This window comes from Aotus nancymaae, unplaced genomic scaffold (assembly GCF_030222135.1).
Source record: "Aotus nancymaae isolate 86718 unplaced genomic scaffold, 86718_ANA_hifiasm-v0.15.2.pri h1tg000020l, whole genome shotgun sequence".
Lineage (NCBI taxonomy): Eukaryota > Metazoa > Chordata > Mammalia > Primates > Aotidae > Aotus > Aotus nancymaae.
This window is the reverse complement of record NW_026988432.1, coordinates 61,787,536-61,810,819: the sequence shown is the minus strand read 5'-3', so window position 1 is coordinate 61,810,819 and position 23,284 is coordinate 61,787,536. Positions and strand designations below refer to the sequence as shown.

The following is a 23,284-nucleotide window of genomic DNA, read 5'->3' as shown; positions in this document are numbered from 1 at the left end:
GTAGCCCAAATAATTGGTAGATAGTTTGTCCAAAGTGAGCCTATCAGAAGAGAAAGGAACCTTGGACAACAATAGTCTTTAGTTAGTTGGAAAGGGAAACTGTGATTTTAAATGGCAAGAACCATCCCAGAAAGCAAGGAATGAGTATAAGGAAAAGAAGAACCAAAGCAATGTAAATATTGTGAAAATCTAGTTTAAAAAAATGGTTTGGCATTTGGGTTTAAGAATGAAGGAGCTCACTATAAACTTATTAAAATAACAAGTTAAAGTTAGACTTATTTATTTATTTGAGACAGAGTCTCTCTGTGTCACCTAGGTTGGAGTCCAGTAGTATGATCTCAGCTCACTGAAACTTCTGCCTCCTAGGTTTAAGCAACTCTCGTGCCTCAGCCTCCCAGGTAGCTGGGATCACAGGCACGCAGTACCATGCCTGGTTAATTTTTAGTAGAGTCGGGGTTTCACCATGTTGTTCAGGTTGCTCCTGAACTCCTGGCCTCAAGTGATCCACCCGCCTCGGCCTTCCAAAGTGCTGGGATTACAGGCGTGAGCCACTGAGCTTGGCCAGACATATTGTGTTTAGATGTTTATAATAGTTTGCCATTAAAAATCAGGTTATTGCTTGCTTACATTGACATATGGGTGGAGAAGAGGAAACAGGTTTTCAAATAGAATTTGCTGATATAGGCTATTTATACTGGTTTATTTGTAGGAATAATAAAAGCTTATGCCCTTTGAGAAATGTGGAATTAGATATTGATTTTAGTGATATTCCAGCATTAAAAAGCCATACATTTTAAATTTTTATTACTTTATCTCTCAGTAGCCTTGACAGTTTTATTTTATTAAACTTGGTCCAAACAGCAATGATTTGCAATTATTATATTATGCCTATAGTGCTGGAAAAATTAATATACCTAGGAAATATATGGCAAGGGCATAGTAGATGATTTTGAGGTATAAACTGCTGTGATTTGTGTGATACACAACAGGTAAGGTATTATATGGTATAGTCATAGATTAAAAGTAATGGCACATTATTTTGTTCTTCAGATAGTTGGTAGGTGGCTGTTGGGCTCTATCCATTTTACATTTTTATTTAGCTTGTGTACTGCTGGCTCTCTGCTTTGGAGATGGTCCTGGATTTAAGACAAAAGCAGATGCAAAATGGTTTTCCGACTAGGACGGTAACACTAAAATCATGGGATACTCATTTGCTCAGGTGATAGAATTAGCACCTTCCTGAGCAAGTGAACACAAGCTAAAGTTGTTGATTTCTGCCTCACAGGTGGGTGGTAGTCCATGAGGTCATCTAGAGAACCACGCTGGAGGGGGCAGCTCTGTCATTCCCCTGAACGTGACATGTCCAGGACTGGGTTTAAGAACAGCACATCCAGCCAATGGGAAAGGGAAATATAGGGCAAGTGGCTTTGTCTTTATGAAGATATCCTAAACATTGAGTACAGTTTTTTTTTCTGTTGTCTCCTTCTGTTGTCTTAATCACACAGCCACAGCTCATTGTGGTCTCAAGCTGGGTGAAGGGGCACCTGCTAAAACTGAAAGCTTAGTTACCAAAAGAAGATGGAGAAAATGGATTCGAGGGAGAATATTTCCCACACAGACTAGGAGCTCCTTGGGATGCAGGGTAGTGGTTACAACAGATGAAATCTCTTGTTTCTAAATCACAAGCAGTGCTTGGCCTATATTTGGTACTCAGTAAATGTTTGGTGGGTTGAATTGACTATTAAAGCTAATCCTTTCTTTTCCAAAAGATGGAATTTGATCAGAGGGTCTACTGCCTTTCCTCCTCTGCTGTTTTCTCTATATATTTATGCCACTTTCTAGGATAAGCATACAAAAGAGAATATAATATTTACTTTTAAGATTTGCTTCAAAATCTAAAATGTATTGTAACAGGAAAAAAGAAAGTTTGTTTATTTTATTTGCATTACTACCTTTCTCTGTATTTGGATTGATATTTATATATGCTTTGGGCAACTAAGTACATGCCAAATTGGTATGTCTCTCTTATTCAACAGAATATCTGGTGATTGTGAAAAGTAACCCTAAATAGAAAACACAGATATAGCATTTAGTTTATAACATAGATTGGTATTTATGATGTTCCCTTCTTCTTCAAATTATTAAAGATATTTCTATGTATAGTGAAGATAGAAACTAAGAGTTACTCATTTTATTTTTGCATGATTCTGTATTATACCAATTATATAGTTTGCTTAAAGCACTACACTAGTCCTTTGCTCATATTTTTACTATGAAATTAGAATTAGGAAGGGAAATTATATGACAATAATGACATATTTGTACTTGAGATACTTACTCCATATACCTAAGATAAGAAATTGCTTAAAATGACATGGTATCTACTTGGCATAATAGCAGCTTTCTTGCTGCTTAGAGCAAAAATCTGCTTTAAAAACCTAATGGTGTGTCTTATTAGTAGGAGAAAAATCTAATAGAAAGAAATAAGTTCTTTAGGTATTATCATGTTCAGTGTCCCTATTTGGCATGTGTGGAAACTGAGGCACAAAATCTTAAAACATCTTGACTTACAATCTTTGGGAAGATGGTGTTCATATTTTAGAAGGTCTTTTTAAAGGATGTATCAGCAGATTATTATATATTAAAATCTGTTGTTTGAGTTCCTTGTGTTGTTGTGTGAGACAAACTTACCTTTCAACACTCAAGGGAAATAGGGGGAAGCCAGGAAGAAGATGAGAATTAACTTGGGAGGGAAGGAGAGGTGATACTGCCTGTGCCCCTCCAGGTATGGCCAGTGGGACAGATCCCGAGTCCCTGAAGAAGCTGCTGTTGTAGCTCAGTTGCTAACTCAAAGGGGGATAACGGGATTAGGAGAAATCACATGGGAAAGGCATTTGTTCCTTGAGGTATCCGTAGATTCAGGGGTTGAGAGGACCCCTGTGTAGAGATAGGAGGAGAGAAATGAGAAAGAATGTCTGCTTCCATTATTAGATTATCCTTCCCAGGGATTGAAATATATATGCAGGCAATGCAGCAAATTTATTTTTTAATTGAATGTAAGATATTTAATCATTATGACATTTCTTTAATGTCATTTAACAATCCGTTGTGGCAAAAATCTAATAGGAATAAAGCCTGTGATCATTACAAATCAACTTTCCCTCCTAGGTAAATGTTAGTTTTGAGCCCCTGGTGGGCATCCATCTCAGCGGTGAAGCTGACAGGTTGTCTGTCGGTTGTGTGGAATAGATGGGGTTTGGTAGTATCTCCCTCTCTCCTTGTGGTTCTCTTGAGCCGTTCACGGCGAGCATCTTAACACTCTTGCAGAGGGAAGGTAGCTGCATGGAGTGACCTGATCTTCCTTTTTTTCTGCTTGCAGAACAATCAACCATGACGACAGAATCTGGATCAGACTCGGAATCCAAGCCTGACCAGGAGGCCGAGCCCCAGGAAGCGGTGGGAGCACAGGGGCACGCGGGAGCGCCCGGGCCGGAGCCACCAACCGAGGAGCAGCAGCAGGCCCTGGAGCAGTTCGCGGCCGCTGCAGCGCACAGCACCCCGGTGCGGAGGGAGGTGAGCCCAGGCCAGAAAATCAATGACGGGATGTTAGCTGAGCTGCTCCAGGGTCGGCTTTGACCTCACTCTGTTAGCATTAGAGGCAGCTATGAGGGGTCATCTGCTGTTCCCCTTCTGGCCCTAGGCAGATGAAAGTGTATGCTTTAAGGCTTTCAGTGAATGACATTCCACAACCTTGCCTGGTAACTCCTTCATTTAATTATAACACTGACACTCACTGAAGTCCGGACTGGAGATTATTGGTCCTATCTGGATTTAGAGGAAGTATAGACACCAAACTGACAGCTTTAATTACGCGTGTGGTTGTTTTTTCTTTCAAGCCTGAGGGCTAGAGTGAGTTTGCATTTCCCCAGGCATCACCCTGACCCTAATATTGCAGATCTGCTTTCAGCGGATTTTCAGGTAGGTCTTTCCCTCCCTGTACACACCTATGTTTTCAACTCTTTAACCTGGACATGTTTGAGTAGTCGGGAATAATGCATTTCTTATAAAAGTTTTAAAGTATTGTTTACATGTAGGCCTTGAATAAGTCTATATTTAAATTTCTTTTGTCTTAAAACTTCAAACTTGGAATCAGAATGTTTAGAGTGCTGATTTGTCTGCGGTAAAGCAATCTGGAGTCCCCACAAGTGATTGGCCTCTTATATGTCAGAAGTGTTTCAAGCTAGAAATTCTAAGATGTTGAGAAAAGATATATAATCAGCCTATTAGTGAAAATCTTCAGAAGTCACATTAAACTACATATTTGCAACCACGTTATTTTATTTCTTTACCTAGGGTATTTACAAGTTTGCCTTTTTTTCCCCCGATTTTATACTTATTAAAAATTTGAGGCTAGGTGCAGTGGCTCACACCTGTAATCCCAAGATTTTGTGAGGCTGAGGAAGGTGGATGACCTGAGGTCAGGAGTTCAAGACAGCCTGGCCAACATGGTGAAACCCCGTCCCTACTAAAAATACAAAAATTAGCTGAGCATGGTGCCACACATCTGTAATACCAGATACTTGGGAGGCTGAGGCACGAGAATCACTTGAACCCGGGAGGCTTGAGCTAAGATTGCACCACTGCACTCTAGACTAGGTCCAGAGCTAGACTCTGTCTCAAAAAAATATATATATTTGAGGTAAAACATACATAGAAAACTTACAATCTTTTTAAAGTATACAGTTCAATGGTATTAAGTATGTTTATATTTTTAAAAATTCCCTTCATCGCTCCTCCTCCCTACCCTTCTCCCTATTCTTCCCAGCCTCAGGTAATCACCATTCTACTCCCCATCTTCATGAGATCCCATTTTAGCCCCCACATATGAGTAAGAAGATTCGGTGTTTGTCTTTCAGTGCTTGGCGTATTTCACTTAACATAACAGCCTCTAGTTCCATCCATGTTGCTGCAGATGACAAGATTTCATTCCTTTTTTATGGCTGAATAATATTCCATTGTGGATATATACCACTTTTTTAAAAAATTCATTCTGCTGTTGATGAGCACTTAGGTTGATTTCATATTTTGGCTGCTGTGAATAGTGCTGCAGTAAACATTGGAGTGCAGATGACTTTTCTATGTATTGATTTTCTTTCTTTTGAATGTATATCCAGTAATGGAATTGCTGGATCATATGATAGTTCTATTTTTAGTTTTTGAGGAACCTCCTTACTGTTTTCCACAGTGGCTGTGCTAATTTACATTTCCACCAACAGCTTGTGAGGATTCTCATTTTCCCACATTTTTGCCAGCATCTATTACTGCCTGTCTCTTTGATACATGCCATTTTAACTGGGGTGAGATGATATCTCAGTTGTGGTCTTGATTTGCATTTCTCTGATGATTGGTGATATTGAGCATTTTTCTTGTATACCTGTTGGTCATTTCTTCTTGGTTTTCTTTGAGGAATATCTGTTCAGATCTTTTGCCCATTTTTAAATCTCATTTTCTCTTGCTATTGAGCTGTTTGAGTTCCTTATATATTGTGGTTAATAATCCCTTGTCAGATAAACACTTTGCAAACTTTTTCTCCTATAATTTACTTTGTTAATTTTTTCTTTTGCATTTTGGCTTGATGTAATCCATTTGTGTATTTTTGTTTTGATTGCCTATGCTTTTGAGGTCTTACAAACAAACAAATAAACAAAAAGAAAACTTTGCTCAAACCAGTCTCCTGGAACATTTCCCCAGTGTTTCCTTCTAGTGGTTTCACTGTACTAAATCTGACATTTTTAAGTCTTCTAATCCATTTCGATTTTATTTCTGTCAAGAGTGAGAAATAGGGGTCTAATTTCATTCTTCTCATATAATTATCCAGTTTTCCCTACACCATTTACTGAAAAGACTGTCCTTTCCCCATTGAATGTTCTTGGCACCTTTGTGTGCTTATAAAGGATCACCTGAGGTTGGCAGTTCAAGACAGCCTAGCTAACGTGGTGAAACCCTGTCTATGTTAAAAATACAAAATTAGCTGAGTGTGGTGGCGCATGTCTGTAATCTCAGCTACTCGGGAGGCTGAGGCACAAAAATCATTTGAACCCGGGAGGCTTAAATGTGTGGGTTTAAATCCACGTTCTGTATTCTGTTCCATTGGTTTATGTGTCTGTTTTTATGCCAGTACCATGCTGTTTTAGTTATTATAGCTTTGTATAAATTTAAAAGTCAGGTAGTATGATACCTCCAGCTTTGTTCTTTTAAGTCAGGATGACTTTGGCTATTCAGGGTCTTTTGTAGTTCCATATACATTTGAGGACTTTTTTTCTAATTCTGTGAAGTGTGTCATTGGTATTTTGATAGGGATTCCATTGAATTTGTAAATTGCTTTGGGTAGTATTGCCATTTCAACAGTATTAAGTCTTCTAATCCATGAGCATGGAATATCTTTCCACTTTTTGTGTTCTCTTCACTTTCTTTCATCAGAGTTTCATAGTTTTCCTTACATAGATCTTTCACTTCTTTGGTTAGATTGCTTCCTAGTTATTTTCTATTTTGTAGCTATTGTAAATGAGATTGCTTCTTGAGTTCTTTTTCAGATAGTCACTATTGGCAAATTTAAATACCACTGATTGTTGTATGTTGAAACATTCTGCAATTTCACTGAATTCATCTATCAGTTCTCACAGTTTTTAGGTGGAGTCTTTAGGTTTTTCTAGGTATAAGATCATGTCATCTGTGAGCAAGGCTAATTTGGCTTCTTCCTTTTCAATTCAGATGCCCTTTATTTCTTTCTTTTACCCAATTGCCCTGGCCAGGACTTCCAGTATTAAGTTGTATAATACTGAAAGTTGGCATCCTTTACTTGTTCTTCTCCTTAAAGGAAAGGCCTTCAGTTTTTCACAATTCAGTACAATGCTAGCTGTGGGTTTTTCATATATGGCATGTATTATTTTGAGGTATGTTCCTTCTATGCTGATTTTGATAAGGATTTTTAATCATAAAGGCATGTTGAATTTTATCAAATGCTTTTTTGGCATCTATTGAAATAATCATGCAGTTTTTGTTCTTGATTCTGTTAATATGTTGTGTTGTGTTTATTGATTTATGTATGTTGAACCATCTGCATCCCTGGGATGAATAACATTTGATCATGGTGAATGATCTTTTCGGTCCCCATTTTAATGTGTTGTTGAATTTGGTTTGCTAGTATTCCACTGAGGATTTTTGCATCAGTATTCATCAGTGATATTGGCCTGTGGTTTTTGTTTTATCGTTGTCTGGTTTTGGTATCAGGGTAATACTGGCCTTGTAGCATGAGTTTGGAAGTATTCCCTCCTCTTCAGTTTTTTTTTCTCTTTTTTTTTTAATGAAGACTTGGAGTAGGATTAGTATAGTTTTCTTTACATGTTTGATGGTATTCAACAGTGAGGCTTTCAGGTCCTGGACTTTTTTTGATAGAAGAATTTTTTTTATTTTTTTCAGACGGTGTCTGGCTCTGTCACCCAGGCTGGAGTGCAGTGGTGCAATCTCAGCTCACTGCAACCTCCGCCTTCCTGGTTCCAATTCTTCTGCCTCAGCCTCCCAAGCAGCTGGGACTACAGATATACGCTGCCACGCCCAGCTAATTTTTTGTATTTTAATAGAGATGGGGTTTCACCATGTTGCCCAGGCTGGTCTCAAACTCCTGAGCTCAGGCAATCTGCCCACCTCGGCCTCCCAAAGTGCTGGGATTACAGGCGTGAGCCACTGTGCCTGGCCGATAGACTTTATTATAGCTTTGATCTCGTTACTCATGGCTATTTTGTTGAGGTTTTCTATTTCTTCACAGTTCAATCTTGGTGGGTTGTATGTGTCTAGAAATTTATCCATTTCTTCTGGGTTTTCCAATCTGTTGCCATATAGTTGTTCCTAATAGTCTTTAATGATTCTTCATATTTCTTATTTCCCAGTGCTATGTCTCCTTTTTCATGTCTGATTTTATTTATTTGCGTCTTCTTTCTTTTTCTTAGTCTAGCTAAAGGTTTATCGATTTTGCTTATCTGTTCAAAAAACCAACTTGTTGTTTTATTGATCTTCTGTATTTTTTTTTTTTGTCTCAATTTCATTTATTTGTGTTCTGATCATTGTTATTTCTTTTTTTCCTAATATTAGGTTTGGTTCATTCCTGCCTTTTTAGTTCCTTGAGTTGTATCGTTGAGTTATTTATGTGAAGCCTTTCTACTTTTTTGATATAGACATTTATTACTCTCAACTTCCCTCTTAGTACTGCTTTTGTTATATCACACAGATTTTGTATCTTGTATTTCCATTTGTGTTTCAAGAATTTTTAAAAATTTACTTCTTAGTTTCCTCACTGACTTATCTTTGGTCATTCAGAGCATGTTGTTCAGTTTCCATGTGTTTGTGTATTTTCTGAGGTTCCTCTTATTGATTTCTAGTTTTATTCCATTGTGATCAGGAAAGATACTTGATAGGATTTTTATTTCTGGTTTTGTTCGATTGTTTGTTTAGTTTGTTCAGACTGTTTTATGGCCTAACATCCTAACATATGGTCTGTTCTGGACAATGTTCCATGTGCTGATGAAAAGAATGTATTCTGCAGCAGTTAGGTGAAATGTTGTGTAAATGTTGGTTAGGCCGGTTAGATCTAGTGTGTAGTTTAACTCCACCGTTTCTTTGTTGATTTTCTGTCTGGATGATCTGTCCGTTATTGAGAGTGGAGTGTTGAAGTCCCCTACCATTGCTGTTCTGCAGTCTGTTTCTCCTTTTAGATTTGTGAATGTTTTATACACTTGGGAACTCTGGTATTAGCTGCATAGATATTTATAATTGTTGTATCCTCTTGCTGAATTGTGCCCTCTATCATTATGTAGTGACCTGCTTTTTCTCATTTTAGTTTTAGATTTTTAGTCTCTCTTATGTAAGTATAGCTACATCTGCTCCTTTTTGGCTTCTAGTTGTATGGAATATCTTTTTCCACCTTTTTACGTTCAGTCTATGTGGGGGAAGTGAATTTCTCGAAGGTAACATATAGTTAGATCTTGTTTTTATATCCATTTACCCACTTTATGCCTTTTAATTGGAGAATTGAGACCATTTACATTCAGAGTTTTTGATAAGGACTAATAAGTCTGTTATTGCTGTTTTGCTGCCTGTTTCTGATTGAGACTCCTCTTGTTCTTTTTACATGGTCTTCTTTTGTGGCTACGTGATTTTCTCTGGTAGTGTGGTTTAATGTGTTGCTTTTTATTTTTAGTGGATCTATTACAGGTTTTTGTGTTGTGGTTACCATGAGGCTTACCAAAAACATCTTACAGACATAACAAGTTATTTTAAACAAATGACAGCTTATCTTAGATCACAAATTTAAAACACACACTTATTTTAAACAAATGAAAGCTTATCTTAGATCACAAATTTAAAACACACACACACACACACACACACACACACACACACACACTCTTTAACTCCACCCCAATCACATTTTGACTTAGTTGTCTCAATTTGCATATTTTAATATTACCTATCTCTTAACAGGGTGCTTTAGATATTGTTTTTGATAGGTTGTCTTTTGGGCTTCATACTAGAGTTATGATTATTGTAGTAGTAGTAGTAGTACATTGTACACTGCAAGTACAGTAAGTACAGTAATAGAATATTCTGGATTTATCCATATACTTGATTTTACCACTGGGTTTGATACATTTTACCACATTATTTTTATTTTTTGCACATTAGTGGTTTTTTTCTTTCAGACTGAAGAACTATAGCATTTCTTTTAAGATGGGTTTGGTGGTGGTGAATTCTCTCTGCTTTTGGGAAAGATTTGATCTCTTCTTTGTATTTGAATGATAATTTTGCTGGATGCAGTATTCTTAGATGACAGGTTTTTCTTTGAGCACTTTAAAAATGTCACTCCACTCTGTGGGGTTTCCGTTGAGAAGTCTATTACCAGGCAAATTGGAGCTCCTTTACATGTTACTTGTTTCTTTTTCTCATGCTACTTTTAGGATCCCCTCTTCGTCCTTGAGCTTTGAGAGTTTATTGCCTTGTAGTATTCATATTTAGGTTGAATCTGTGTGATGTTCTCAGACTTTCCTGTAATTGAATATTTATCTTTCTCAAGTTTTGGAAAGTTTTCTGTGATTATTTCTTTGAATATGCTTTCTACCCCTTGCTCTTGCTCAGCTGCCTCTTGAATACCAATAATTCTAAGGATTGGTCTTTTGAGGTAATTTTCTATATCTTGTATGCAGTCTTTGTTCCTTTTTGCTCTTTTTTCTTTTTTCTCTGTGTCTTTTCAAATAGCTGGTCTTTGAGCTCACTGAATCTTTCCTCTGCTTGGTTCATTCTGCTAAGAGCCTCTAATGAGTTCTTCAGTTTACCAAATGTATTTCTGAGATTTCTCTTTGATTTTTTTAAAGTATTTCAATCTCTTCATCAGATTTATCTAATAAATATCCAAATTGCTTTTCGTTTTTATCTTGAAGCTCATGAGTTTCCTTAAAACTGCTGTTTTGAATTCTTAGCTCACAAATCACCATCTTGTAAGGGTTTGTCACTGGATTTTCACTTTGTCTTTTGGGGAGATTACAGTTTCTTGTTTGCTATTGTTTCTTGTGGGTAGGTGTCTGTGATTTCTATGGAAGGATTAGTTTTTAATTCCAGTTTTCTCTGTCTGGCTTGTTTTGTTTTTTATTGGATATGTTTGCTTAGACATTTTTTTACTGCTAGACCTCTGCCACCTCTTTGGCCCTAGGTGGTCTTTAAGCTCAGATTTACCTTGGCTCTAGTAAGTGATGGGAGTGCTGCTTGTTCTAAATGAGGGAAGTCCCAAAGGGATTATCCTGGCAATGTGGGATGGCTGACTAGGAATTTGTGCCCAGGGCATCTGTAGAATGTGCCTTCCTCCAGCGTGGTGCTGCTGAACAGCCACTCGGATTCAGCATCTCCTTTGGCCAAGTTACAGAGCAGAGTGTCCAGGACTGAGGCTGGTGGTCCCACCTACTTTATCTCTACCTGTCCTCAGGTATATTTCTTCCTTCAGGCAGTCACATCACTTCTTTCTCATGGGTTAAGGCAAGGACCGGTCTCCTTCAAGGAAGTTCAAGAAGGTGGGAAAGCTGGTTGGCCACCTCAGTCTCACTTTTCCAGTCTCACTTTTCTACAAGTTGGGGGAAGATTTTCTGCACGTTTATTGCTGTGCAGAATCAGAGGGAGGGACATCATGACTGTGGAAGTCCAGTTCTTCTACCGTCTGCATGGATGTTTTCCATTTCTTTGTGGCTCCAGGATCTGTCTTGTCCTCATATATGGGTTCTGGGTTGTTGCTGGTGAAAATCTTGGTGCTGTATATTTGTTTTAGGTTTTCTGTGGAGGGATGGGAGGAGGGAAACCAGCTTGGTTCTGTGTAACTATTTTAAAATGAAAGTTGCAAGTTCTGCTTTAAACAATATTAATAGTAGCAATTATTTTCAATCTATAAATAACTGCTCTGTCTGATCTCAGATGCATTGTGATGGAGAGTGAGGAGATCCCATCACAGCTTAGAAGACAAACTTAAGGAACTGTTGTAACCATCATGGCTTTCTTTTACGTTTTCTTTTTGTGGAGGAAATGATGATAGTGTCTGGCTTTCTTTTTATTTTGTTTTTTTAATCTTCAAACATTTAAAATTACCAAACTAAATGTTTTGCTTTTCCTTCATATTTTCTTTACTCTGAAATGAAATAAAATGAAAATGAGAGATAATTGTAGAAAAGTATGACTGTTTATACATAGACATGATTAAATATACTTTCTTTATCATCTATAGTCAGATACAAAACAAGAGAAATGACAATAAGAGGGAGAAATGACAGGCTGCTGCAAAAGGCAGAGACCTCAGAGTTCTGTCTTGTCTAGTCATTATTTTCCCATCCTCAGAGAACTCATGCAAGTCCCCAAGCCTCAGCTTCATCTACAAGATGAAGAGTTCAGAAAGGATAATTTCTAAGATTCTTTCACAAAATTCTTTGATTCATGCTAGGAAGCTAACTGCTGGAGGTAAAATGAAGCACATTTTGGTACATAGTGGTGATTAAAACGTGGGTTTGGCTGGATTTGAATTCCATTCAAATTGATTGAATTTATGCCTTGAGAAAGTTTCTTAGGCTCCCTGTGTCTCTCTCTCCTTACATGCACAGAAGCATAATAATACCCATACCATAGAGCTATGGATTAAATGAGATTGAGGATTTGCTAAAATCCAACATTTAAAATTAGAACTCATCATATGACTATGATTGACTTTTCATTTGAGGGACTTAGTCTACTATTTTAGAGTTCTTAAAGTTTAAAAAAAAAATGTATGTAAGGGTCTCAAGGATGGGTTCATGTTTCCAGTGTTCCCAGAAACAATGCCTAGCCTTTGAATGTTGATGGCTTAAGATGCCTCTGGAATTGACATTTAAAGTAACCCAGAAAGCTTATTCTCATACAGATGTTTTTATTTTAGTAGAGGTAAAGTGAAATTTATCTTTCTTGCTACACAGAAAAAGTTGGTTTCAGGTAAAATTTAAATAAATATGTACTAATAGTTTCTAATGTCCTTTGCCTATGAAGAGATAAAAATAAAACTTAAATGTACAAAATTTGTGTAAGTTATAAAGCACTTAACAAATGTGTTATTGTTGTTGATATACAATACCGAGGTTACCAAACTTTTCTGTAAATTACCAAAATTAATGACGATTTTATGATTTTCTTGCACTTACTATTTTAATGCTTTGCTATAGGAAAGACATTGGTTAAAAAAGTAGGACTGAGTTGCCAGAGCATGTTTTCTTTAGTTTATTTACTTTTTTAAGCTAAGACTTGCTTTTTCAACTATTTTGGCCTTTATGATTGGTTATTCAGTTTTCTGTTGCTTTGTTTTTATAAGCTCAGCAGATTGGTCTCTTTCAGTTCTTAAGAAGTTCTTAAGACTTTGCCTTGAAATCCTGGGCAAGACAGGATTGAAGGAGAGGACTGTATTAGCAATCTTTTGGATGGAAAACAAGATAGAAAATGAAGATCAAGCAGAAATCTATACCTAAAATCCAAAATAAATATACTCAAATACCTTTGTAATTATATTAGTGTTGTAAAATTGTAGAGGCTAATAGAAAAGTTAAAATGATAAACCATCAATACTGTCTTTACCCTTCGAGCCCATGAATTTTTAGCAACAGGCTAATAGTATACTCACGGGAGAGGAAATTTCTTGCTTATTTCAAAGCCCTAAGCAGAATTTTGGCGCATATCTTTCTTTGGACTGTCAGCACGTATTTGCAGACTAGGAGCAGCGGTGGCAAGGCCCGAGGATTGAATTTGCAGTACTACCATTGGTGGTCATTTAATAGATAGAAGATGGATGTACAGAGAGAATAGTTGAAGATCTGTGTGCACATTTCCAAAGGGATTGGTTTATGGGAGAATGTTACTGTTACTTAAGATGTCCTCTGCAGTTTTATGACTAGTCTGTTGTGGTTTGAAAGTAGGTTAAAGCTGTTGGGACAGATTTGATATGTTCTTACAGTGGCTCATTACAGTGAAGGTACGCAGACATAGGGATTACTTTGTGATGAATTTCAGTTCTGCTGACTTCATTGAATTGATTGAGAACTAAATCAAATATTTTAACAGTTGTATAGTTACTGGAAAGATTAATGCTTGAAGCTCTCCAGATGTCAATCAGATATCTTGTATATATATGGATGAGACAGTTGTATAACAAGTCATGGGGTATAGAAGGATCTGGTGAATTAAGAAAATAGAACATTTAAGATGAAATCTAAACAGTATATTTTACAGACCTATACTATCCAATGCTTTTTAAAAAGTCAAGAATCACTTATTCATTGTTGGCTTGTTGAAATTTTGATAGCATTTGCTAACTCACTGCTTCTAAAGTAAATCCTGGAGTTAAAATGAACTAAGTCCTTATTGATACATTTAAATGGCAAACGGCATTTAGGCAAATATTTTAAGTATCTGTATATTTATGTCTATTCCTAATATCCTAATTCAGTTTCTCTCCTCTGTGAAATAGAAAGCAGTTTTGTGCTGTTGCATGAGCAATGCAATATTTATTTCCCATCTTGCAATGAAAACTGTTGCTTGTTTGCTCTTCACAGGTCACTGACAAGGAACAGGAATCTGCTGCCAGAGCTGCAAAACAGCTCGAATATCAGCAATTAGAAGACGATAAACTTTCTCAGAAATCATCTAGCAGTAAACTCTCTCGGTCTCCATTAAAGATTGTCAAAAAGCCTAAAAGCATGCAGTGCAAAGTGATACTTCTAGATGGCTCAGAATATACCTGTGATGTAGAGGTAAGTGTGTGTCTTAAGACATTTTTGTCCTAGATATTGAAAGCTGGGGAATGTTGATATAAAATATACAAGATGCCTCTTTATTTTTCTAGGACTCTGGAAAATTACTCGAACCCAGTCTCTAAATATAAAATTATTCCCAAGTCTCTAACAGGGGATCAGATTCTTAAAAACATGTACAATGTCCCAAAATGTTACAACCAAAAGTAGTATGTGATCTTATATTTTTTAAAAGATAAAATCTTCAACAATATGGTAGGAACAAAAAGATTTTGAAGTCTTTAAAAATAGAGTTTTCTTTAATATCCTGGCTGTGAGCTATTATTTACATGAATTTTATCTTTTTTGCATAATGTATGCCCAAGGCACTTGTTACTTGGTAGAAAACTTACAAATTCTGTACGTAGGGATGGTGGGATAGTTTGAAAATGTCCATGACCTTTTCTTGCTCAGAGAATGAGTAATTTTTAAAATGCACATCTTGGTGGGCGTTGCAGCTTTAGTTGAAAAGGGTGTACTCTTTGTTCTTCTCGGTAAAGAAAACAGATTCCTCCCAGAGAAAGGGCAGTTGAATGCCTTTTGTCAGAGATGTTTGTCAAGACCAAATTAGCAGATGAGAACACAACCTGTCTGGAGCTGCAGAGATGGCTGATTGTTGAGTTCTCTGAGTATCAGGAAAAATTCACACAGGGCATGAATGCAGGCTCTAGGAGCATGTTTGTGTGTGCACCAAGATGGAGTGGCTTGAACTTTTAGCAAGGTGATTCCATTTCAGATGCGATGTCTTCATTCAAAGAGCTCATTCTTCCTGCCTCCAGCTCCTGCCCTTGTCATAAAGAAGGGAGGGTATCACACTTCTCCAAGCCAGCCCCTCCTACCGCATGCTTTCACAGTCCAACCCTTCCTCAGGCTTGTGCTGAGACTCTGTCCCAGGCAGCACAGTCAGTGCACACGTGTGTGTCCTTACATGTTTCTCTTCCTCATTCCTCATGCCAGCTAATACTAAGCCCACCCTATTTCCCATGTTCCCATTTACTCTGCTTCTTCTGTCCCCCAACCCCCATATCATTCCTGTTATATTTTGTATAATGCACTCATGCACCTAATGTTTTTCTTGTAACAGAAGACTCAAATCTATTTCATATTGAATTCATTTAGGATGGGGATGAGAAGTAGATTACTAAATTTTTACAGATTGCAGGAACATAGAAAAAAAATCTATGTTTTTTGAAAATGAAGTCTTACATCCAACATTATTTAGTCTGTTATACCAATTTATAGAAAATTTAGTCATGCTGTATTCTTGTAAACATTGATGGGCCACCACAGGAATCCCCAAGGACCATGCACAAAACTCTTTGTTCCCTTTTTCTGGCTTTGATTTTATTTAATTTCTTAGACCAGCGTGTCCAATTACTCATCTAGATGTGAATTCTGGAAACAGGCAGCTCCAGTAATATACTTCTAGCTGAGTTTTACTATGAAACCTACAGGACTTTTGTAACCTTGAAAGATTCTACTATATTTTTTCAATGTAGATACATTTTCTGGAAAAATTGATCTAAGTCGAGACACTTTTCCTCTTAACTTTGAGGAGAGCCTTTCTATTGATTGCATTCATATAATGGAATGAACAGGGTAAACTAGCAGTCTTTGAGTTCTGGCTATCAGAGTCTTCTAAGGAAGAGCCTAGAAGAAAGTTTATGGTGTTTCATGTAGAGAGGATAATGCCTTAGGGCTGACTAAGGTACAAGCAGTGTTGAACATTTTGTCAAATTTAATTTATATCTGTGCTTCAGCTTCATTATAGATAATCACTGTGGTTTTATAATTACTTTTCTTTTAATGTCACTGTGAACATTTTGAGTGGCACAGGAAACTTGGCCAGTTATTTTTCTTTACAATAAACTATTTTTATACATTTGACAGATTCTTAAGGGTAGCTTTTTTCTGGGATATAAAAACTTTTGCCAGTAGAATGTTTTCAGTTTCACCACAGACATTGCTATTAGAAAATATGTGTTCATGACTGACATCTTTGTGAAGAAGATGGAGAAATTTGGACATGGTAAAGTTCAGTAGGTTTATCTGTAACCGATTGGTTGGATAAGAAAAATGTCTTGTAAATCAAGTAGAGTGATTCTCAAGGAGGCAATGAGGTGCTAGTTGAAAAAGCATGTTATGCCGGGCGCAATGGCTCACGCCTGTAATCCCAGCACTTTGGGAGGCCCAGGCAGGCAGATCACAAGGTCAGGAGATCAAGACCATCCTGGCCAACATGGTGAAACCCCGTATCTACCAAAAATACAAAAGTTAGTCAGAAGTGGTGGTACACACCTGTAATCCCAGGTACTCGGGAGGCTGAGGCAGGAGAATTGCTTGAACCTGGGAGTCGAAGGTTGCAGTCAGCTGAGATCGTGCCACTGCACTCAAGCCTGGTGACAGAGCAAGACTCCATCTCAAAAAAAAAAAAAAAGGAAAAGCATGTGACAGTATTTCTTGTGTTTTGATATAAACAATGGAAAGTAAAGCTTGCTTGGTGAGCTATACACAGAGCATTCTAGGTAAACAGCGAAGGAAAAGCATTGCCTAGGAAAGGTGAGCTTCAGTGCTGGCTCTTCTTGAAATTGAGTCTATGTCAAAGACTTGGATGAAGGCACAGAAACACAGCTGAACAATTATTTTTTAAGCAATATAGAGCTTTAAAGCTTGTATTGCTTATTTAAAGAGATTAATGCCCCAAGTGTGAGAATCCAGTTTTATTATGAAATGGACAGTGTGGGACACTGAAGCAAAGCAGGAAAGCTAACATTTAAACTTTACTCTGATAAACGAGATTAAGTACAAAATAGAAATGTGTATGTGAGAGGGTTATTCAGACTTGGTAACAATTTGGGTAAAACTCCTCTTTAGGCTTAAGTTCATTACAAACTCATCATGAGCCAGCAGTGTGATACAGTTGTCAAAACCATTTTGTAATCACAGGCTGTTTCTGTGGAAGCGTAGTGTTCGGTTTGCAGAAGGCAGCGAGCCATCCTGTTCCCTGCGTTGCACAGATCCTGCCTGCAGGGCTGTGTTTCAATCACATGCGATAAATGCTCTGAAGCTACCAGACCGGGGGTGGCTAATGGTAACCCGTGTGGTTTCAAGGAACTTCCTTAAAGTTTCGGAACCTAGGTTCTCTCAATACAAAGATGAGGATGAAAATACTGGCCTTGAAAGGCGTTGTTGAGAAGATTAAAGCAAATAATTTATTTGAACACTTTCTGGGATATGGCATATTCTTAATAAGTGGAGCCTGTTTAATAATGATAATATCAACAGTGGACTTTGACTTGAACTTATTCAGCTGAGAATTATAGGATGGTGAATGATGTGGAAGGCTTCATATGAGGAATGATTAGAGAAATAGGATGTGTTAAATATGGAAAAAATAAGATTGATGGAGGATGGGAAAGCTATTCTCAGTTACTTGGAAAGGTGGTGACTGAAGGGTTATTGTACCTTTTATATATAAAAATCAAAACTAAGGTAGAAGTTATAGGAAGTCAGATTGTACATTAACAGGAAAATAATGTCTTGAATGATTGCTGTCAACCTTGTAATGATGTATGCACTGCCATGGGAGGGTTCCCGCAGAAACTGTAGGTGTGATTATGGAAGCCACTGGTTCCTCAGATGCTGTCTCAGACCAGATCGCATCCAATGCCCCTTCCTACTACCACTCATAGACAGAACAGATATACAGACACACACACAGAAACCGGACTGAAAGAGTCAGAATTGTTTCTCTAATCCCTGTCTCCAGTACATGTAATTATATATGAATTAAGAATGAAGGCAATATAACAGATGAAACATTTTTTGCATTTAACAAGACATCAGAAAGAGCATTTTAGCATTTTATTTTCATAAAATTCTGATATTTTTCTCCATGGCATATTGAATCCCTTCATCACTTCAACTTAAAATCATTAAGGCTCAACTCTGCCTTGATGGTAACATGAGAATTTATAGTCACCTGCAAAGGACCCCTGGCAACACACACACACACACACACACACACACACACACACACACACACACACACGGCTATCGTGGGAGAGAACCAGTGATCCAGAAAGCAAGATAGAGAGTAGGGACTGAACACTTACTGCCTGTTTGATCCCCAACATCTCCCTACCCATGTTTCAATGCTAGCCTTTCCAGATTGTGCTGGCTTTCTCGAACTTTCTTCTAGCAGTAGGCTTAGTTCCTTGTAGCATTTGGTGCTTTTCCATTTGAGAGACTTTTTGCTCACAATTTTTTTTCAAACTTGGTCTTGATTATTTAAAATATAAGAAAAGATCTTATTATAGCAAGCTGGATACATATGTTTGGGAAATATTTGTCCTCTGCCAGATTTTCATGCGTGCTAACAAAATCACTATGTGATTCTCTTCTTATTTTATTTTACTGCTAGAGAATGCAAACAATGTCCTTCAGCCAGTTTGTTATTGTTGTTTATGTTTATTTCTCAAACATAAATTTTAGAAGAGAAAATAAATAAAAATACCTCAAGCCCATGCGTTGGAGGTAATGGTCCTCTCACTCATCCCATTTATTTTCATTCTGTTGCTTCCATGTTCAGCAGACTGATTGTAATCTGACTGATCAGTGTATAGCATATTCCTAGTGACTATCCAATTAGGACTTTGCTTTTTCTGTTTGGGCACCATTCTAATCTAGTCTGATTTTGTTTTAGGAAAGTAAGTCAAGCTTGATCTCAAATTTCAGTCCATATTTCATAAGATAGGTTTGCTGCTGCATCCATCAAATGTTTAAGTCATTGTATGGAGCAGTTTGGTTTGTATCCTGTAAGAAACCCTGGTGGAGTCCACATGGTGGTGTTGTCCAGAGTTGTCCAGAGCGTTACTGTAAGCATGGTAGATGGCTTACCTACAGGTGTTACTCAAAGGCCCTGTGTGAAAGTCAGTTTACTTAGCCTCTAAATATTGCCAATTCAATAATGAGGGCAATGTACTACTTATAGGACCCAGGTACGAGAATGCTGGGCTAGTAATTCCAGGGAAACATGCCAGTGAATGGGCCACACTGGAGAGAGATTTGCCTCCAGATTGGGGCAATTCAGTGAGAGCAATTTAAGTGCAGCCATAACACATAAAAATCTGGCTGTCCCCAGGTTACTTAGGCCTTATTTGGAGGCCTATGGTGGAATGGGCTCCGTGACTGAGGACAATTTAGATCCCTCAAGGATAGGCCTGGAATCTGGAGTAAGGACAGAAATGGTCAAATTGACTCCAACAAACATTGTTTGAGACCATCCAGAGATGCTTGTAAGGGACCAGAGAGGATAAGGAAATTTATGGAACTATGTTTCTAAGGTGCTTTTGTACCTTCTAACTATTGGTCAGTAACGGACTGTTAAAAACGTGCCTAATATTCTGTCTTGCCTGTGATTCAATTAATTGGGCAAATCTTGCCCTGTTTTATGTACCCTGCTTCTTGGGATTTGTTTACAAAAAAACAAATATAACATCTTAGCTTTCTAACTTTTATAGGTTACATGATTAAATCTTTTCCAACCCCTTGCTTGACCAGACAGCAAATAGAATTGCCATAATCTAGAAAGTTACCTTTTGCTTTTCTTCAATTACAAGAAATAAGAATTGTAAGCCATACACATAAGGACTGGACTATTTTAAAGCAATACAAATATTGTTCATTCACCAAACACACAAATCACAGAACTTTTGATTCTGCATAGCTCTGTAAGTTTCCAGTTTAACCTAAAACATGCCACCCTCCTCCGTGGATCTCTGCTCAACTGCAGAACTTACAACAAACCATCCATCGCGTGCTGTAACCAAATGGCCCCATCCAGCAGCAGTAATTTCCTGCTTGAAGAATGCTGCCTCTGGGACTCTGGAGGATGGAAGGACATTAATTAACCTTGTTTCCTAGTGTGATGGCTCTTTGGTGCAACCATAGGAACAGTTACATACAGAAACTGTTAACATGCAATGTCTCATTTACATAGTAAGCGTTAAATCTTCTTAAGGTATTGATATTTATCTCAGTAAGGTTTGATTAAACAGACCTGGTTTACTAAAACTGTTAAATCCATTTTCCTGGTTCTCATTTTTAAAAAGTAATAAACTTTAATAATTCATCATGAGTGTAGACAAGGTCTACTAAATATCCTAAACAATATAAAGGTTAAAATCATCAGCATGTATATCAAGAAATAAGATATACAATATAAACAATAAGAGTCCTGCTGTTTCACCATACTTTAGACTGTTTTGGAAGCTGAGTGACTTTCGGAACTTGAGTGCCTGTGTGGTTCGATGGTCAATGCTCTATGTGAGATAAAGTCCGCTCAGGCATTCTTTTTGCTTACTCCCAGTTGTCACATTGTGTGAAGGCCTAACAGGATTCATTTCCCAAATGTGAATATTCTGACATCGTAATGCTAAAGCACTAGGTTTGTTTTTTCATGCAAACCTAACTCTTTTCAGTCTTCAGGCTTCCAGTGTGTTTTATGGCCACTTTGTGTTGCTGATGTGATGAAATGGACTTTCCCTCCCTGTGCCCAGGCAGAGGGATTCACAGGTAAACTCTCTGCTCTGTCGTCTTGCCTGTTTCAGAGGACAGTGTCTTATCTCTGGATTTGTTACAACACCATGGTTAATTTCTTACATAGTAGATATTCATGACTTACTGGTTTAATGCTGAAAGCGGTCTTCCAAGTGTGAAAATATTCCAAGTTTTCTAGTTTTCACCATTCTGTGACTAATATTTCAGGTGATACTTCATATTTTTATCTCTAGTTGACTTGCTTGAAATTCATCTCTGTCAGAATCTTCCCTGATCCCTAAGAGCTTTCCCATGTGCTGTGGAAGAAGTCCTTTAAATTTCCTTACTCTCTGTGTGGCTTTAATGCCACAGAGCCCGGTGAGATGGTGACTTGGACACTCAAAAATTGCCACTGACACCTTTTCCTGGGCTCAGGTGACGGTGCTGCCCTTCCAGCTGCTTCTTCAGAAATAAAGCAGGCTTTCCCTAATTCCCCATAGCACACTTGAGTTCAGACTTTAAGGAAAGACAGTAAAACAGAAAGTACACCTGCTGCATCACGTGCCATTCCTAGGAGTCATAGAGCTCCTGATGAATGTCTTCCTGCCTGAAACCCACTCTGCTCCTGCATGGCAGGTACCAGCTCACACCTACTGTAGGATGGTACCCTTTCTACTCATCAGAGTCCAGGCCCCACTCAGCCCTAACCTCAGGGAGAAAAGAAAGGTTTTCTCCCACTTTAGTCCAAGGCATTCCTTATTTACTTCCTCAGGAAAAGAGTCTTCCTAGCACGGTAGATTTCAGCCAACTCCTTGGATGGCTACAGTGCCCTGCCATCTGCACAGGTTTATCTGGTACTTCGTGACCCTAGTATATTACTGTCTGCTACCAATGCACTTTACCAGACTTCTTTCTAGAAGTGGACCTGTACTTATAACTTCCAAAAATCCTTTAATGTATAGTCTTTATCAGGTATACCATTAGCTTCTCTGAACCTACTTCCTCACCAGTTAAACAAGGTAAAAGACAAGGTTAGTTTCAATGTCCCTTCCAGACTTAAGACTGTTTGACTGTATGGCAGAGACAGTTTAACATTTAAGCTTAGGCCTTTGCCTCATTTAGTCTTCATTAAAATCTTTGCGTTTTTTAGAATGCATTGATCAATTTGTACGTTATAAGCACCGTAATATTTTTTAACAAGAGAGTGAATCATTTGGGTTTTAATTATTATTTGTCTTAGTACATGTTGGTTTTTCTTGTTTAGATCATTTTTAATCCATAAAACGTGTTACCACATTGTGTGCAAAAGATGCCAAAGAGCTGTACTCATTTTGCAGGGACTTTAATACAAACTTTTGCTTGGGAGCTTGTTACATTCCAGGCACTGAAGACCAGATGAGCCAAAGACTTAAGCTTATGTGTGAGATTGTCTTCACCATAAAGTCAAACAATTTTATGTCTGGAAGGGACATTGGAAATAACCTTGTCTCCTGCCTTGTTTCACTGGTGAGGAAATAGGCACAGGGAAGCTAACAGTGTGTCTGAGGACACGCAGAGAAAGGCTAGAACCCAGATTTCCTGCTCTCTGTTCCAGAGGTCTCTGCACTACAGCATTAAAACATGCAAAGTCTACAGCAACAGAAGGAACCATCCAAAGTAGAATATTTGTTTCCAGCATGGACTTGTGATTTAGTAGTGTCACAGGATCTTTCGGTTATCCTTTTTCTAGCTGGAAGCCTCTGGGGCTGGTGGCACCTTTCCCTGAGTTTTGCTTAGGCCCATTGGGCTCGTTCCGCCCATTTGACCTGCAGGCTGCACTTGGCTTGTGCTACCGGCCTGGATCCCACGCCTACCAAGGGTAAGCCAGGTGTGGAGTGGTGAGGGGTGCATGAGTGAGCAAGTGCGGGGTCCAGCCACTACACACAGCCAGTCATGCTGGCCGCTGTGGTGGGGCTGACAGCTCCAGGCACTGGCACAGGCACCAGCTCCGGGCAAGCCTGAAGCTGGATCAGATACACTGTAAGCAACTTCTGCTGTGGGCACCCATGTCTGGACATGGGGAATGTAGTGGCACCCGGAAGCTTGGAGATGCCAGAAACCAGAGAGCCCCAAAGAGGATGTCACAGTCCTGGCTCAGGGAGCCTCTAGGTCTGGGCTCCCGGAAGGGCTGCAGCTCTTCTCTCCTTCTTGTCACGCCCAACGTGGCAAGAAATAGGGGTGGCGTGTTTCAACCCTGTTTGTGTTACAGCTTTTTCAGTTACGCTTTTCGGCAGTTCCTGAGTTCTTGTTCTATGTACAGGAAGAATGAGATACATGGACAACTAGATGCGGAGCAGGGCAAAGAGGTGTTT

At 38.3% G+C, this 23,284-nt stretch overlaps 1 protein-coding gene across 22 annotated transcripts in view; it reads left to right on the top strand.

The window, feature by feature from the left end:
• The window catches only part of EPB41L3 (erythrocyte membrane protein band 4.1 like 3), a 156,172-nt gene that overhangs the window by 49,613 nt on the left and 83,275 nt on the right, over positions 1-23,284 (top strand). For all 22 annotated transcript variants that reach the window (XM_064379387.1, XM_064379407.1, XM_064379403.1 and 19 more), the window contains 2 exons: positions 3,380-3,573; positions 14,157-14,354. In XM_064379387.1, coding sequence (XP_064235457.1) covers positions 3,391-3,573; positions 14,157-14,354 — 381 coding nt within the window. In that variant the 5' untranslated portion in view covers positions 3,380-3,390. Of the gene's footprint in view, positions 1-3,379; positions 3,574-14,156; positions 14,355-23,284 lie in introns of those variants that run through there.